Genomic DNA, 19,051 nt, shown 5'->3' with positions numbered 1-19,051 from the left:
GTCAACCTTGTGATTGACTTCTTCAAACTAAAGCCCCTGTATCTTTTCCTTCAGACCCTATTAACAAAATTTTGTCCGAGGCTCCTTAACCTAGAAAAACATTTTAATGCCATTTAAATAATTTGTTCTCTTATTATTTTGTCTATAGATTCTTATTTTCCAAAAGCCAACCTGTATCCAAGCTCTGATAATGACTGTAGCTGATTTAAATGATATTTATTTAAAATGTTAATTAATTTAACAAAACTTGTTAATTAAACATATTGATTTAAAATGTTTATCTATTAAAATAAATATTTATGAATTTAAAAAGTTTTTACTAATAATGTAATAAGTGTCTATGTGGCACACACATGCAGACTGTACTATTAGGCAAGATGAGCCAGAAAATATAGTTCGAGAGAGCCGCTAAAAAGCGACCAGTGAATCTTTATTCAGACTGAAACTGCTCCTCTATCGTAAATGAGTTCAAAATGAGAAAAACTTCTGATAAATTCTTAGGAAAGAGGGAAAAGGGCTTCTTATAAGTCTGCTGCAGAGGTGCTATATCTTGTCCTGACTTGTTAATGTTATCATTTGAGAGAAGAAAACTTGCGTAGCCACCAGTTTGAGCCTTCACCAAAGTCAGAAAGTAGAAACAATTGTACGTTTGGTTATCACCCACCAAACTCAGAGTCATGCCTTCTGGAAAACTTTCTTATACTTCCATTTCCCCACCCCCGAGTTCTGTCCCTGACATTCTCCTAAGGAGGCCCTGCCAGCCCGTGCCCCACCTTGTGAGGCCACCTTCTACTGCTCTGCTTTTCTGGAAGCAGCCTATGCTAAGAACCTTTCACGGTGATTTTGAATAAAAACTTCTGTCTAATCAGTCCTCTCTTATCAAAAAGACTAGGGCATTATAAATCTGAAAATGACCTTCTCAGACTATTCCTGCCAAGGCAATTTGCATCCCAATAGGATCACAATGCCTTGCGCTAAAGAAATGACTCCCAATTGATAGATCAGTGGCCCCCAGGGCAGGCAAGTAGAGGAAATTGGGGTAGGGAGGTGGGTGGGAAAGAATGGAATTCTCTGGCTCTCTGAATAGAACAGCCCATTCAGTGGTAATGCCTTCAAATTTTCCTTCTCTTTGACATTTGCCACACATATCTTTAAAACTTGCATTAGTAAACTAATGACTATTTCTATGAGTGACTTATGGACCCCATGTGATAAGAGCAGAGAGTACCCAGAATACGTTCTATAATTTTTAAACATCAAACATGAGTTAAACTTAATTTAATTTCTTGTCTGCTGGATATCAAGGGCTCTTTTTTTTTTTTTAATGGACTATTTAATAGTTGCTTTAATTTATCAAATCTACCCAGGTAAGGGATTTTTTCTGGTTTGGAAGATTTGTTATTTACCCTCTCTTCCCCTCTATAATCTTCGAGTAAAATGAAAAACTGATTTATATGTATGTGTCTACAATTTCCAACTTGAATGCAATTCTGAGAAAAAGAATCATTTTTCCCCATCTGCATTTTTTTGAGTTCAGTTTAATTGCAATAACAGAAATATACATATTGTACATAACATATATGTGGTCTTAAACCTTATAGTGTCTATTTCTAATTCTAGGGTGCAATTAAAAGGAACTTATCCAGTAAGTATATCTTAGCTACCAGAAATAGAGTATGATTTAAAAGAAGGAACAGTTCCTTGGATCTTGGAGCATATATGCATTAATTTACACACTCTTGGGCTTGATTTTGGAGGCTTTCAAATGTCTTACTTTTACAGCAGGGAAATCTTATGATAAAATGGCTCGGTGGGTTCAGAATGATTAATGTTTAAATCTTGAAAGTGAATATGTTTTTGGATAAACATTGCTATTTTCTTTCTATATTTGTCAACTCTTACTGTATCATTTGATTTTAGAAATGAATTTAATCAAGCGTGTGTTTATGGATTGGGATAGGAGAGGAGGATGCTAGAATGAACTGAAGACAGAAGCAGCTTACCCATTCTTGTGTTATTTGATACGAAAATTATAGTAGTATAAATTAAAGTGATACGAAATAGGTTATAGCTACACGTGGCATGATTTTCTTCTGCTGTATCCAGCACATTCTAGGAAATTTTAAATGAATGGTTCCTAGTTAGAGGTAAAACATTTTCTTGGTATTTCAAGAAAAGAACAGGCAGAGAATGCTGGATTCATGTACTCTGTACATATGGCCTGGCTTAGTATTCTCTTATGGTAATTTGGGAACAGAATGGATCAAGGCAGCAGACATTCAAAGAAAGATGTGCTGTTCCGCTGAGCTCTGCAGTGTACAGATCTTCTATTTGATGGCTTATCATGGTAATTCCTTGGTTAATCAGGTTATACAAATGCCAAAGAAAATGCTACTACATATGCCTGATATATGGCTGTTGTATTGCCAGGGCAGAGAATTTGTTTTCTAGATTCGTTTTGCAGAGTTTTCATACAGAGTTGCTTATTGATGGGACTCAAATCTCTAAGTGTTTCCAAACATAGCTCATAAGACAGAGAAGAGAAAAATGGTAAAAAAAAAAAAAAAAAAAAAAAAAAAATGAAGAAGCCTAAAAACTTCCTTTGTCCTGTGCATCAGGTGAAGAAGTGGCGAGACCCAGGCGTTCCACACCAACTCCAGAACTCATAAGGTGAGTGTGAAGAACGTTAGCTGTGTTTTATGCCCAGCGTCGTGTACGCTTAACAATAAGACAAAGCTCCTTTGGCCTAAACTCTCAGCTTCTAATAACAAAGGGCCTGCCCTTCTGTGTACATCACAGCAGGTTCAAATATGCTATAGTTTCTCCTAAGTGCTGCCTGAGGGAGACCTTTAGGGAGATACTCTGCAGTCATCTAAAGTAACATCCATCAGAATGAGCAGCCTCTCACTAATGAGAGGTTAAAGGCCTATATGAAGATGTCATTTGGTGTCTGGAACGCTGATCTGAAATATGATTATGTTGCCTTATAAATCGTATGTAGCCTGTTTAGTTGAATACAACTTTGTGATACATCCTGTCTGCCTCACACCAAAGGACTCTTCTATTTTGTTTTTGGGTTTTTTTGGCAAAACATTTTACACTGTGTATTCCTTGGAATAAGTAACTATTTCACAAATAAACATTTTTTTCCAAAAAAGACTTCTATTTCTATCTAAAGCCTGGATCCTTTTAATCGTCCCTCCTTCTCTGACCCCTTCCCTCTCCCCTTCACCTCTTACCACTCTGCACACTCTACACCCACACACATCCCCAACGCGTTAGAACCAACGAGGGGAATCAGGTCTGGGTAAGAAATAGAGAAGATGATGCAGCTTTTTGTTAATAAGTGTAATTAATAATTGGTAGAAAGGATGCAAGTTTAACATATTACCCTTCTTTTGCCCCCAGTTTCTCAATACTCTTCTCTTTCTGAGATGTGCAGTATTAAGGTACTAGGAAGTGACAACTAAGCTACTATGTTGGAGGATTGGGGCGGGGAGGAAAATTAGAAGTTGATGGACTTAGTTTCTTATTCAAACACAAACTGCCTGGTGGCTTGTTCCCCACCCTCCCTATGCCTGACTTCCACTAATCATAAACCGCGTTAACTACATCACAGAGACTAAGGTGCGTGGCAACAAACTGTTATCTCTACTATTACCTCTTCTAAGTATAGAGAATCAGGATGCTTTAAAAGAGTTTCCCGCCTTCATCCTGTCACTGTTGGAGCAGCCCCTTGGTCCCCCCTTGAGAACCAGGCATCTTATCTGTTACCAACCCTTTTGTCCACATACGTTGACATCTTCTGAAATATACTTTTTAGCCCCTTGGAAGCTTGAGTACACACACATGCACATGAGTGCACACACGTACACGTGCCTGACCATGAAAAACATCTGAAAGCATGTACACCTTTTTAACATTAATATGTCTTTTCTCTACATTTTCCTTTAATGTGTGTGATTTAGCAAAAAACCTCCAGATGACACCACGGCGCTTGCCCCCCTCTTTGGCCCACCATTAGAGTCAGCTTTCGATGAACAGAAGACAGAAGGTAGGAAAGACTCTATATTAGATCTATGGATCTTCTTTTCATTGAAGCATCACTTACCTAGAGTAAATGTATGTGTTTTGAGGCGTATTTTTAATGTGTCACCAGATCTGCACATGAAAGAATAATTCTGATCTAGGGGTGCTATTGGCAAACCTCTAGTGTTTCAGGATTTGAAATTTTACCTCCATAAGTATCTAATAGCTAACAAGTTCACTCTTCAAAAGAGGTCTGTACGAATTACAGCAAATCTATGCAGCTTACTGGTCGGGGAGTAAGGGCTCTAGGAGCCAAACGGTCATCATCATGGAGCCAGACCTTCAAACTCCCCATCGTGGTTACTGTCACTGCGATCTAGCCTCCCCGACCACACTTCCTCGCCTGTCCACCTCATCATTGGAGGTGTCACTGAGATTGCTCACACAACAAGACTCTGTTTGCAGGCTCAGGACCCAGGAATGCACTTGAATCATTTAGCAACTTAAAATAAAATGTTATGGGAGAAATACCATTTTGGCTGTTATTGTTGGGTTTACCCTAGGAATTTTAAATTCTTAGATTAAATATTTAACTTTTAAAAACTGATGTTTTTTGGATGGCTGTAAGTCATCTTTACTTTGCTGACATAAAAGAAATTCTTTATAAAAGGGATCTAATCTATTCCTGAAATGTATTTGTCTAAAGCATGTACCTACAGCATCTGGGGTTGGTAATATGGAACGTGTAAAAGTTATTTGATTTAAGAGCACAATGGCAGGTGTATAATAGAAGGTTTCTTTTTAATGGGCTGGTGTGGGGGGCTCTGAACTTCCTGCCTTCCTGACTCCAGTGCCACCTCAGGCCTTGGACTGGGTGCCCAGACCATGTGCAGCCTAAAATGTTATTTTTCCAGGACCCAGTTGTGAAGGAAATTAAATTTCAGTGTTAAGGATAACAAGATTCACTACCAGTCCTTATAAGAGCAAAATCTGGAAGGGACCACATCACTTCCAAGCAGAGCCCACCAGAAGGAATTCAGGGCCATTTGGCCAGCTAAAATTTTAACTATAGAAGAAATGGAGCATGGACCCTGGGAGACAGCTGGCAGTCAGCCACAACTGAATATTTCTTAATGATACAGTTAGGAAAATGTATAAGGAACATCTCCAAATATACCTTCAGTGACTGAAATGTCTACAACTTAAAATGCAGAAGTAAAGGTGACCCTGTGGTGAAGTTATCCGTGGTCTTTTTAACTCATCTGTGATCAGTCTCGCTTTTAACAGCATCATGATGTATATGTGTAGTGACTGAAGATGGGATTTGATATGTTGCATTTGAATCTACCAATCTTTTAAAAAGTCCAAATAGTATGGAAACTGGTATGCCAGATAGAAAATAGATTCTTAAAAATCAAGATGATATCCCCCACTGAACCCAGGAAAAAACAAACGGCTACTTCACATCTTTGGAGACTGTTTGCTTTCTTGTTAGAAACCAAAAGGAGCTAAGACCAACCTGGAGGTTTGTGATGGAGGAGGGGATGCACACCTGGACTTGTCAGCGAGCCTGGCTTGATTGTTCTTCAGGCTATTTCAGCCCCTGAAGTTCTGCAAAGTACCAAAATTTGCACCAAGCATACTAGTCCTTCTAGTGTCTACACTTACCTTTCCTATCTTCTCACTCTTACTTTTTTGGTTGAGTCTTCTATCACTGGTTTACAAGACCTGGGAGGGAAATATGCATTTTGGGGGTTCAGTATACATGCCTGGGATCAGATCTTAGCGCCTCTACTTCCACCATGAATGTTGAAGGGCAAGGCGTTTAACCACTGAGATCTTTGGTTTCCTTTCCTGAAAATGGTATTAACATCAGCCAGGTGGAGGTGTGGTAAGAACTAAAATGTATCATAGTAGCTATTGGCCTCGTGATAAGTGTTTTATATGCATTTTATATACATTATATTTCTACATATTACCTCTTTTAATCCTTTTAGTAACTTATTATCTCTACACGGATGGAAAGGAAGCTGAGAGGTCACATGAGTTGCCCCAGGTCCTACAGTAATTGTGGAGGCTGGATTCACATCCACATCCAACTAACTTCCCAGCCTGTGTTTTACAACGTAATGACAAGCGGTATTTACACAGACCCTGGCACATGATAGGTGCTGAGAAGAGCTAGTTCATTCCATTGTTACCATAGCAACAACAAAAAATCAGAAGGAACAGATGAAAGAAATAGAAGAAACATGAGCTTCAGTGTCCTTAAGCCTAATGCCTCATTGCCCTGATTTACTTTAGATGTCTATGCCCTTGTTTATTTTTCTGGTTCTTTTAAGATGTTCATCAAACTTTTTTTTGAATAATTTAATGTCTCTTTATGATGCTGTAAAAGATTTTGTTTAAAGACACTGCAAAGTCCTTTAAAGATGAGAACCACTGTACGGAATTGAGGCATTTTCATTTTTGAAGCATATTCATAGCAAACTTTAAAGAAACCAACTTAAAACAAATGTCCACAGGAGTGATGCCTGTGTTTTCAAGTGGGTGCCAGAGTCAGTACATGGATTGTATTGACATTTAGACTGTCCTTAAGTGACCAACCAGGAAGAGAATGCAGACGCTCTATTTTGCAAGTTTTTATTTAGCTCTACGTGCACACACACACACACTACGCTCCTATGTCTGTTCTCTGCTTGAAAAGAATAAGGACCAACACATCCCTGAATTAATTTGCTAGGACCGAGGCAAGACAGAAATAATTCTGGGAAGCTCAACTTTAAATTGAAATTTTAAGTGCTAAAATCAGGGCATTTCTTTGCTGAACTCACCCTGGGAAATTTTCTTTTTATATTTCCAGTTCTTTTAGATCAGCCTGAGATATGGGGTCCAGGCCAACCAATTAATCCAAGCACGGAGTCGCCAAAGTTAACAAGGCCTTTTCCCACTGGAAGTAAGTTACGTGTCTACTCTGTCTGGAAAAATAAGTGACTCATTTTACTGTCTGCCTGCACAGTGAAATGAGGCAACACTTAGAAAGTCTGCGTAAGCCATATTTGGACTGTATACTATTAAGAAGAGTTGTTATTTTAATAGGTTTTAGAGTTAAAGGGGCCCAGGACTGTTTGTTAAGACAGGAATAATATAACAAACAAAGTAAAATAATCAATGTTAAATCGTAGCTTCTTCTGACATCCCACAGGCTCATTCATTCATTTATTCATTCATTGTATATATATACAATGAATGAATGTATATATATACAATGAATACATACATTGTATATATATACAATGAATGAATAAATATATATATATGAGTGAGAAGCAACTCAGCTAGAGAATCTGCCATGCTCCAAGCATGGGCTAGCACTCAATACAGAGGTGACCAATTCAAATACAGTCTATTCTAGTTCTACAGAACAAAAGAGGCTGCAGAGGATAGAAAGGACACATTGAGAGGAAAGAAGGATTATTGGAGAGCAAGAGAAATGATGCCATATGGGAGACAGACCCTGAGACAGGAGATCAGGGCAAATTTATCTCAAAGCAAGGCCATCAACCCTGCTTATTCCAGCGTGCTCTCAACCCCGACTCCAGGTGGCTGGGGAAAGAGGTCCCAAAGGAAAAGTGAACTCTTGGAATCTGCCAAATGCAGCCAGCGACAAGAAAACATACATTTAAAGGAAGAATAAGAAAAACAAATGTACCTGTTGAAATCGTAATTCCGAACTTTGCCCACAAAGCGATAAGCCCAGTTCAGAAGGATGAGTCTCTGGGATGGGGGCATACTACAATACTTTTTCTATCTCAGGGAGATTTTTTTAGCTGTAATTTTTACCAAAGTCATCTGTTCACTCTTCAAGTCATTTTGATCCCAGATTTTCAAAAATATACCCAAATTGAAGACATATAACTTTGAGGACTCTTTCCAGACGCAGTCCAGGCGAGAATATTCTGACTCTATTAAAGCCCCTAACCGGAGCCCCTACCCAAGCTGTTTTCATTTCCCTGCTCACCCTCTGGACTGTGATTACCTGTGACCATGATATTCATTCATTTGGTTGTAAATTCCTTGAGGGCAGAGTCTCCTGGTATTCAACCCCATGTCCTTAGTTCCTAGTACAGGATAGGTGACTTAGTTGGTGCTTGAGGTTTATTGAATAAAGGAATGAATGAAAGGATATGATTATTGTTATCATCTGACTTTCTTTTGACAATTTCTTATCATAAAGCGGAAGAATCTGAATGAGTCCTGCTTCAGTCCCTTAGCTTTGAGCTTAAAAACATTTGGACCATTAATGACTGTTCCTTTTCCAATAGCAGGGCTGTGAATGAAAGCCCAAATTCTGCTCATGTAAGGAATAGTGTGTAACTTAGGGAGAGAGTGATCAATGATCCTTGGCTTCTCATCTCTCGGCAGCACCTCCACCACTGCCTCCAAAAAATGTACCAGCCACCCCACCCCGAACAGGCTCCCCCTTAACAATTGGCCCAGGTAAGCTTTGTTTTTTTCTGTTCTGGGATGGTGTAGCAATCGGCAGCAGTGCCCCGGGACCTCGACACGCCCTTGCTGTGTCAGAAGCTGTGGGCTAGACAACACGTGAAAATGTTTGCATTTAGCTTTACTTCAATTACAATTTACTACGCAGATTTCTTTTCAAGTGTCACTCCCAGGTTTCACAGAAAGTTTCACTTTCTCAACTGATTTTTTTCTTCTGGGTAATTTCATTGAATGAAGGCCACATTTACTTGCGAGATGAAAGAAAAATAAATCTCGGTATCAAAAGCCATTGTTTCATTGACATCTCCTTTTCTTGGATCTCATTTGAATTATTCACAAATTTAAAGTTCTCAAGGCATAATTTGCATTTTTCCCAGAACTGAGAAATGTTTTTCTAGAGTTAAAACCGTATAGTCCACAATGATAATAAAATGGTTCCCAGGCTGTGCGACGCACAGGTATGCTTGGGTGGTGGGAGATTTTCTCCCAGTAGTCATTAGAGTATTTATTACCCCATGGCAAAGAGAGATGTGAGGAGGATGGAATATGGCAAGGAACTGCTGCATGCCTTCAGACAGATAATTCCTAAGGCACATCTCTACCATCTGTTAAAGTCAATACTACATATTCCCACAATTTATAATCTACCCAGTGGTACTGGACTAGCAAATCAAAAGCGGTAGTAGTTACTTTATGTGTCTGGGTCCTCAGAACATAGTTCTTTATCACCTCTGCCGTGTCACCCTCAGCTATTTAGGCACTGAGAGCTACAGTGGGGCATTTATCAACAAGAGCAAACACAGGACAGAGTCGTTTATGAGACTCATATTGACTCAAACCCACAGAGAGTCATCCAGAGTGTCACAGGTAAAGGTGCTGGCAAGTTCAAATCACGCTGGCCCCTTGTATTTCCATGATTATGTTAGAGATAAATAAATCTACCAGCAACAAAGCGGTAAACATTGTGGGCTATCTCGTTTATCCGTACGTAGCCTTGGAACCTTGAAGGTTAACTCTCTCCAAATGTGAAATATGGAAATGCTAAGCCGGCTCTTAGAGCTTAAAGGTTATTTAAAGGTAAAGTGGCTTCTGCTCATGCCTTGCAATTATTTAGGTAACAATTTCTCATTTGAATAACCTCAGTTTGAAAAAAAGTACACTTCCTCACATTTCAGTTGTTGTCAAGTATTTCCTGCTGATCTGTAGAAGGTAATTTTAATTTTTTCCCTTATTACTGATAAGAATTAAAAAGATTAGCTGATGCTAATTCTTAAGCAAAACAGACTTTTCTGTTTCATGGCTACAGATATATATACCAGTTATGCTTGTGATGTTAACAGGTTAGACTTGATGAAAAAAAGAAACTATAAAGATGTTTTTATAATCTTCTTCCCTATTAAACAGGTATATATGTAACAGTCCTAATGAGTAGTAAATGTCTTCTCAGTCCCTCTGTGTGTGGTGTGTGGTGTGTGGGGTACACATGTGTGTTTGTAAGTATATGTGTGGGGAGATCCCTTTAAGTCAACGTTGTGCTGTGTTTCTGGTGTGTTCAGGATGGAGGATATTCAGCTAATTATGATGTGATTATTTTTTTTCAACTAACAGATAATATAATCAGTTTCACCAAACATTCTCATTCAGTGAGCTAGGCTAGACAATCTTTATCAAACATGCAGGTTACTTTCGGCTATCAATTCTTTTTTTGTTGGATCCCACGTATTTCAGTAGGCCAGATTTTTCAGAAGGGACCTGCCTTTTGGAATTTGCGGTCCCAGAGCCTGTACCTCTGTGTGAACCTAACACTGCCTTCTCAAAATGACCACACTCTGCACACTTGTGGGCAGCCTCGGAGGGCAGCTGCGTGCTCGGCACTTTCAGTGAGGGCAGAAGTAGCTAAGCCGGTCACCCCACACTAAGGGTAAATAGTAGCAAGAAAGGTGATGCTGACCTTGTAGGGGCAGGGAACCATCCCCTCCCCTTCAACTCCATATCAAGACATTTTTTCATCATGAGATATGCCCACCCAGAAAACTCACAAGGCAACCTACCAGGCTTTGCCTCATCCCTCCCACTCCCCATACCAATAATTTTAACAAGCTCAATTAAAGTTTAAAATCAACTACTTTAACCACAGGAAATGACCAGTCAGCCACAGAGGTCAAAATTGAAAAACTACCATCAATCAATGACTTGGACAGCATTTTTGGGCCAGTGTTGTCCCCCAAGTCTGTTGCTGTTAATACAGAAGAAAAGTGGGTCCATTTTTCCGATACGTCCCCGGAACGTGTCACTCCAGAGTTGACTCCAAGGGAAAAGGTGGTGTCTCCACCAGCTGCATCAGACAACCCAGCTGACTCCCCAGCACCAGGCCCCCCGGGCCCTCCTGGCCCTCCGGGCCCCCCAGGACCCCCAGGTCCTCCTCGCAATGTACCATCGCCGCTCAATTTAGAAGAAGTCCAGAAGAAAATCGCTGAGCAGACCTTCATTAAAGATGATTACTTAGAAACAATCTCATCTCCTAAAGATTTTGGGTTGGGACAGAGAGCAACTCCGCCTCCCCCACCACCACCCACCTACAGGACTGTGGTTTCGTCCCCCGGACCCGGCTCGGGCAGTGGTACGGGGACCGCCAGTGGTACGTCTTACTGTTTGCGTGTGCTTCGTGTGACCGGGAATGGCCGTGGCTGCTGCAGTGTGAGCACCACCCTCCTCCTGCCTGGCGGTTGGCTTTAGAGCTTCAGCCATCCCTCCTTTGGTCTGGGTGTCCTGTGCCCCGTGGCATGTCCCAGTCCGTCGAATGCTCGCAGTCATAGTGCAAGTCTGTGGACGTGTCCCGCCCTGCGCTCCCAGCCCCTAGGAGTGCCCTGCTTTCCACTCTGCAGTTAAGAAGTGTATATTTTTTAAAGAAAGCTGTGACGTCATTGTTTAGAATTCAGGAAACTTCTAGAAAGACAAGTTTCGTAGCAAAGGAGTTTCATGTTAAATGTCTGATTTCCTTGTCAGATACTTCTATGGGGACCCTAGTTTGTTTGTTTGTTTTTTTGTTTTTTCTGCTTTGTTGAGTTATAATTGACAAAATTGTAAGATATTTAAAGTGCACAATGTGATGATATGATGTACATATACATTAGGAAAGGATTCCTCCCACCAAGTTAATTAATACAGTCCATCGCCTCACGTATTTTTTTGGGGGTGAGAACATTAAAGCTCTACTCTCTTAAGATATTTCAATCACACAATACAGTGTTATCACCTATAGTCATCATGTTATACATTAGATCCTCAGACATTATTCAACTTACATAAATCTGTTTGCATTTTTTTTAGGAGCCCTAGTTTTTGTAGGTCACTGTGTTTTCTTCTGCTTTTCTTCTTTTTTCTTTTTCCTTACTGAAGGAGAACTGTGTCAACCCCGCTAACTACTTCAGAGAAAAAGAAGTAGGGTTTGAAAAGGAGGTTTTAGAGGACAGCAAGAAAGAGGATGCTTCATTGCATCCCCAGCCTAACTGAGCTGCCACTGAAATGAACCGCTGTCTGATTTCCTCATTTAACATGCTCATCAGCCTGTGAGGTCCACTCTAAGTATGGTGACAGGTGAGGGGACAGTTGATCAGAAATGTCCATTTTGGGACTCTAAATGCAAATGTTAATACTGAATCTGATTTTTTCGTTTTCCTTATTTGAAGCTTCATTTTTTGTTCTCTGATTATGAAAGGATGGGAACTGTCATGCATACCAAAGAAATATCAAGATTTTTCTAACGCATTTTCTTCCGTATCGTTTATTCCACTGGTGCCGGTGTTTGTCTGCCAAGATCGTCCAGTGCCTTCCCTCCTGTTCTGTGGGTTCCCAGGGATGTCAATGGCTATTTGGTTTTTATTTGCTTTGAAAGAGGCGGCCAAGTTTAAGTTATTTAAATCTAGTAAGAGGCAGAAAGAAAAGGCATCTGTCCCTATTCTAATAGTCATCATTGCTTCCATTTTCAATGCAGAATCCTTCAGTGCTCACTCTGTGTTTGCAAATTGCTCCGTGCTTTGCAGTGAGAGCGTCCATGCTGGTCAAGGACAGGACTGGAGTCACCTGTACTGCACAGAAAACCAGTGTTTTATATCGTTAGGGGTTCCCCTCCTCCAAAAAAAGGGAGAAATAATTCAGTACTCAAATTAGTTTGGAAAACATTGTGTTAAAACAAAATCAACAGGTTTCTTAACCATAGGACCTCGGAGAGCCTTCATTTTGTCAGTAAGAACAGCCACAGTTTCTTGTCCTGACACAATGTCAGGTGCTTTACGTGCATCATTTCATCCTTACAACAAGCCCATATAGTAATTACTCTTATTTTCCCCATCTTGCAGATTGGAAAACTGAGGCTGGTGAGTGTTAAGTAATTTGTCCAGCTTTACACAGCTGTAGGTGACAGACTTGGGATTCATTCTCAGGTCTGTCTGATCCCAAACCTGTGTTCTTAACCACTATGCCCCCCAGGCATGCTTGTAAGGTTTAGTGACAAAATATCTTAAACTTAATTAAGACTGAGACCCACCTATACTGCACAGATTGCTTTCCAGGATCCTTGGGAGCTTTGTTGTTGTTTTAATGTTTTAGCTTCCAGACTTTTATTTAAAATTACCTTAAAATGTTACCAGTAAGTACTATTGATTCTTAATAATTAAGCTGGAAAAAAAAACTATACTTTGCTGGTATTAAAAGATTGAATTTCTAAGTGGAAGACTGAACTGGGCCAATGAAGCTCATGAATAAATAAAACTTTGCATCATTATCTCCTTAATTAAGTCCCAGTTTATTTGCTCCTTAATCTTTTATTAATGAAATACACACAGACGGGCAGAAATGTAAAGTTAGGATCAAAACAATAGGCTATGGTCTCATGTCTTAGTGATTACCAAGGCTTGTCACTGCCTGCTTTTACTAACACGTAACCTGATGAGAAGAACTTTTCCTGTACTTCTCAGACTATATTTAATTGGATACCATTATGCTTACTTTTAAAGTTTTGTTCACAGCGACATGATTATCACTGACTGAGTTCAGGCAGTACTCACAGCCTCGGGAATCAGAAGAGTTACCTGCTGTGGAAAAAGATGGAGTTTAAGAATTTACAACAAGAACTTTAATTTCCTTACGGCAAAAGTTAAAAATACATAGTTTGGCCAAAACACTGCTTCCCTGGGATGCAGACCCTGATTCTTGGCAAAGGCTATCACTTCTCCTGTGTGGGCTGTGTGCCTAGGGGTGGAGTGGAGAAATGGCCCGCAGCAAGTTTGGAGGCCAGGGAAAAAGAGGAGTTTAATAAAGATAGATTGCTCAGTGCAACAGTTTCCAACTGGGGAAACTAAAGCAATATTAAAAGTTGTTAAACCCACCAGATACACACAGACATACCCATAAACAAATGAATTTGAGCTACCAGGGGTTGAATTAAATATATCTCCTAACTACAAGTCTTTTTAGAACGGCAGCGTCCAATGTAGAAGCCACCACGCACTTGTGGCTATTTTAATCTTAATGGTAATTAATTAAAATTAAAATTAAAATCAGTTGTTTAGATGCAGTCAGCACAGTGCAGTGCTCAGTGGCCACGAGTGGTTAATGGCTATCTTATTGGACAGCACTTGATCTAGAACATTTTCATCATGTGGAATGCTTTGTTGGACAGTACTGTTTTAGGGCTTTTAACTGTTCACCAAAAAAGAAACTTTGTATGAAACCATTCCCATACATATTTAAAACTTTCTCCAAAAAGTGATGCAATTGTGTTCTAAGAAACAGAATTTGGGAAAGGGTGTTTGAGTCTTTAGATATTTTGAAGTGCGTATATTTTAATTCATTTGATTCTCCTCACAACGTTGTGATGTATCAGCCTCATTTTACAGGCAAGGAAACGGAAGCTCAGAGACAGAACTTGGCCACAGTTACAAAGCTAATAACTAGCAAAGCCAGGATCTGTCTGATCCCAGATCTGTTGGGTTCCATTTACCACTTCCCAGCTGCCCTCGATCCCTGTGCCACCCCCACCACACACACACACACACACACACACACACACACACACACACAGATGCAATTTGAAGCTGTCGTTAAATGTGGTTCTCAGGGTTTACCAAAAAAGCTACGATGGAACCTCAGGATGAGAGCAGCAGATGGATTGAGAGCAGGTCAAAGGTTGCCAACTTTTTGGAACTCACAAAACTCAAATAATGTATATGTTGAAGTTAAACGATGTTCAGTTATTTTCCAGCATCGTTCTTGGGAACAAACACTGCTTGAAGGGGAAATAAAAGGATAACTGAAGATCAAAGAATGAGGAGAGAGATGTAAAGATAATAACCCTCTACACCCTTACAATACACAATAATTGTGTAATCTCACAGAAGCACGGGAAGCTTTAGTTCAGTTGTGAAATACCCTCCACTGAACTGGTGGGCTCTGCCAAGCAAGGTTTTGCTTCTTAAACATTCCCTTGGTGGCTTCGAACTGCACAACAAATCAATTAATCAATTCGGTGAAGAAAAAGTGAGTTGAGCAGGATGTCCAAAAAGGAAAAGGAAATGAGTGAACCAGCTCTTTTTTTCTTTGTTTTTAGTTGAATCTACAACAAAAAACACAATCTTTACCATCAACATCATGGCATTTTACAGTTTAGTGAATACGTTAATAAGCATTTTCCATTTCAACTGTTACAACTACTTTCCATGTAGAAACAGGTCTCATTTCTTAAAACCGGAAGCTGAGGCTCAGGAAGGTGAAGGTCCCACAACTGGTAAGAGGTCGGCGGGGCCAGAACTCAGATCCTCTGACTTCTCATCAGTATTTTCAATAATCCACACGCTTGGATGACACCCCTTTACTACTTGCCCAAGTATTACTGAAACTGGGTTTTTTTTAATTTCCCTTCTGGAACTTGTAGGAAAAGGATAAGCAGCTGACCTTTTCCCGAAATTGACTCAGAAGACTGTTTCTTGGAAACAGACCCTTGGATAGACATTTTGAACCACTGCTACAGCACGGGTTCCCAGCGAAGTAGAACCCCCACCAAAAAGCCCCATAGAACTTCCTGACAAAGACGTGTAAAGGTTCATTTCCCATCTCTTTGCTATCACTTCTGTTTTCTGAAAATATTCTGGGTGAAAATCTATTTGTAGTGGGACCTGTCAAAGTGTACCCTATTCTTTATTCAAGGGAAGATTAGCCGAAGACTAAGAATATTTATCTTGAGAGAAATTCATGCAATCTGCCCGTGCCAAAATAAGACCAGGCTTTGTGCAAAATGTGAGGCTGAAGACCACCAAAGTCCACAAGACACTGCATTTAAAAGCTCAGGCTTGGAGTTAAAGAAACTATTTGAGCTTTGTGACCTTGAGCAAGTTACTGAGTATCTCTGAGCTTTAGTTTGCACTGAGACAGTAGAAGTACCTTCCTCCAAAGCGTACTGTGGGCAGAAAATAAGATAATGCATTTCATGGGCCTAGCAGAGATGTTGGCCCAATAAAATAAAAAGTGAGAATACAGTGAAAGGGTGGTAGTGATGGAGAGGAGGCAGCGGAAGGGATGGGTGGTAATAATTAGTGGGGTTTCACACTAATGCAATTATGCTTAAAATAAACAGCACAAAGAAAGACAACACACGCGAGATTTCAAATTGTTTAAACAAAGGAGCAAGGTTCATCCCCAAGGACTCTCCTAGGATGAAAGCAGATGCTGAGATGCTGGGTTTTGCTGCTCACCTTCAAAGCTCCTTAGTGTGAAAATCTGGAGATGGAGGTGTGGGTCTAGGATTATCCAAACGGCAGAGATTTATAGTGGGTTGGCGGGGAGGTGAGGAGGGGGCGGGCACTTTCCTGGAGCAGAATTTCTTAGAATAATTTGATACCTGTGCTTCAAACCAAAGTGAAAAAAACCTCAGGAGTAGCTGGAACGTTTCTGACTAATAAGAACTGTGTGGAATATTGATTTGACTTTCTTAAGATTGTTTGCTGAGCAATTGACCCTCGTATCCCAGACTATGACTGAAGATAGGCGGCCCCCCGAGGCCAGAGACCCTCCTGGTGTGCTGATTAGTGTGCATGCCGGCCTCTGTGTGTCCTCTGTGTTTCTCATGCTTGTCATTGACAGCCAGAAAAGTAAATCCAAGAGGCTCTTTAAAAAATTACCACAGAAATCATCGTGGGCAACCTCTCCGTAGACAGATTCCCACACATCGTCCTTCAAAAGATAAAATCCTCTAAATTCAACGTGTTTCCGTTAAGACACTACACACAAAGTATGCACGTAACATCTGATTTCCATTCTTACAGTTTATCCCTTTGCTTACCATCCAGTGTTTGCTGACATTTACAAAGTTAACACTCATGTTTTCGAAGCACAGTAAAAAGGATAATGCTCTTCTACATGTTTATATAATATATATATATGTATGTATATATGTATATGTATATAAAATGTGAAAGATCATTCTTTTTTTTCAAGTTCGAACTTCCATTTTCATCTTGGACATAAATTCTGGATATGTAAAAATCAAGAAAATTTTTCCTAAGTTGGCTGTGTGCATGGTGAAAATGAAAGCTACCCACCCAGCCAGCCAAAAGGGTCTGAAGAATATACTTTCCGTCACAGAGAGTAATAAAAGGATTTACCTTTCCCTGGGTGTCACATGACAACAAAAGGCAATGAGCTTCAGCTTCTGCCATCAACCATAGTTCAACTGAGTGATTTTTTTTCGTTATTGAAAAAAAAAAAAAAACCCAAAAAAGCCCCAAAACCCCATGTGCTCTAGTGCTGACCTTACTAACTGCTGAAGTGAAGGAAGTGTGGTGATTGACGCTGTGCAGTGGGAGCCGGGAGGGCGGGACCAAATGATGACAGCACTTTGGCCACCTAAGTTTCTTGCCATTTTTAATGCCAGCTTGTTTTTCAGGTGCATCATCCCCTGCTCGGCCAGCCACCCCCTTGGTTCCCTGCAGTAGCACCACCCCACCTCCGCCTCCTCCCCGGCCTCCGTCTCGGGCAAAGCTACCTCCAGGGAAGCCTGGAGTCGGCGATGTGGTATGTTCCCTTCTGCCCTGGCTGGCTCAGAAACGTCCAGTGGGAATGACCAGCAGGAGCCAAAATGCCTTAACACGGGTCATCGTAACTTCAGGTCTAAGCCTTACAGTACTTGTCCAAATGGCCCTGCCGGGTGGCATCTAAAACATTGTCACTGCAGCAAGAATGTACATTTCAGTCATCCTCAAATCTCTACAACCTTTCAAGCCAAGGTCTAAAATGGTGGGACAGCACCCTGGGGCCCTCAGTTCTTCTCTAGTGGATTTGATGCAAATTAAGATAGTAATGCTTGGCTGCGCTAAATCCTTAAGAATAGGAGGTGTTTCTTTTCATCATATGGATCTGACTTTGGAAGACTCAAAGGGAGGGAAAGTCCTGATTTCTGTCCCCAGACTACAGAGATATTGGTGGTAGGCACACTACATGAATAAAAAGGAGGATGGTGGCCCAGTGAGTTTTTTCTGGAAGATTCTTACGTGTGTTTTAAGTCTGAGAGGTGGAAAACATTCTGTGTGAACAATTAAAAGACTTCCAGCAGAGGTAAATTTCCTTGGTAACCACACATAGGAGTCACAGACTGGTGACATCCATGATACTTGATTTAGATAGCACAGTACAATATTTTGTACTCAGATATCTTTAAGTGGGTATGAACTCTCACATTATGTTACTTGCTTAGTCCCTGAGGGCATGTGAGTCTACCGTCCTGAAACATCACTGACCGCATCCCAGACCTCAGCTTCTCTAAATGTGAGGTACCTGTTGAGTGTAGCGCATTATGGTTTAAGTTTCCTCTAGCACCATCCACAAGCTCCTATATAGATATAACCAATTTCATGGTAAAAATGGTGCCACCAGTCCTCTTAAGAACCCGAGTTGTCATATCTGGGGCTGGGAAATGTTCAAAATATGGAACGAAGACCCGTGACTCTAACTTTCCATTTTTCTTCTTCTCCCCACAGCCCCGACCTTTCAGCCCTCCCATACATTCTTCCAGCCCTCCTCCGATAGCACCCCTTGCCCGGGCTGAAAGCACTTCTTCCATATCGTCCACTAATTCCTTGAGTGCAGCCACTACTCCCACAGTTGGTAAAAATTATCTTCTCTCTTTTAATCCATTTGTGGTTTTGACTGGCTATTTTTTTAATGATCTGAAAACCCTAGAGTCTTATGTTTCTGGTCAAAATTGTTTCGCTGTGTGTTTTGCTACTATCATCTGACTCTTCTTTTAAAAGCACCTTCTCAGCAAAGAAGGCAAAGTGCTTTAACTAAGCAAATAAACAAAAGGATACGAACACCTGTGTTTTGCAGGAATGCTCTTAGGCTGTTTCCATACAGAGCTATTCATAAAATAAAGAAGAAATCGTCAAGTAAGATGCTGTAATTTAGGTTTTATTTCTTAGAATGCAAATAGTCTCCTTTGAGGGGAGAGCGTTTATTTAAATTCTGA

The 19,051-nt window shown here is 40.5% G+C and overlaps 1 protein-coding gene across 16 annotated transcripts in view; it reads left to right on the top strand.

Annotated features, from left to right (window-relative positions):
* The window catches only part of SGIP1 (SH3GL interacting endocytic adaptor 1), a 182,533-nt gene that overhangs the window by 115,796 nt on the left and 47,686 nt on the right, over positions 1-19,051 (top strand). For 8 of the 16 annotated variants that reach the window (XM_064493480.1, XM_064493490.1, XM_064493482.1 and 5 more), the window contains 8 exons: positions 1,621-1,645; positions 2,619-2,670; positions 3,969-4,054; positions 6,893-6,985; positions 8,455-8,529; positions 10,673-11,173; positions 17,474-17,601; positions 18,564-18,690. In XM_064493480.1, the coding sequence (XP_064349550.1) occupies positions 1,621-1,645; positions 2,619-2,670; positions 3,969-4,054; positions 6,893-6,985; positions 8,455-8,529; positions 10,673-11,173; positions 17,474-17,601; positions 18,564-18,690 (1,087 nt within the window). The remainder of the gene's footprint in view (positions 1-1,620; positions 1,646-2,618; positions 2,671-3,968; positions 4,055-6,892; positions 6,986-8,454; positions 8,530-10,672; positions 11,174-17,473; positions 17,602-18,563; positions 18,691-19,051) is intronic. The other 8 variants (XM_064493484.1, XM_064493483.1, XM_064493495.1 and 5 more) reach the window with 1 other exon arrangement.

The sequence above is a fragment of the Camelus dromedarius genome, chromosome 14 (genome assembly GCF_036321535.1).
Source record: "Camelus dromedarius isolate mCamDro1 chromosome 14, mCamDro1.pat, whole genome shotgun sequence".
In the NCBI taxonomy this organism is placed as follows: domain Eukaryota; kingdom Metazoa; phylum Chordata; class Mammalia; order Artiodactyla; family Camelidae; genus Camelus; species Camelus dromedarius.
This window is presented reverse-complemented; position numbering and strand designations above follow the sequence as displayed.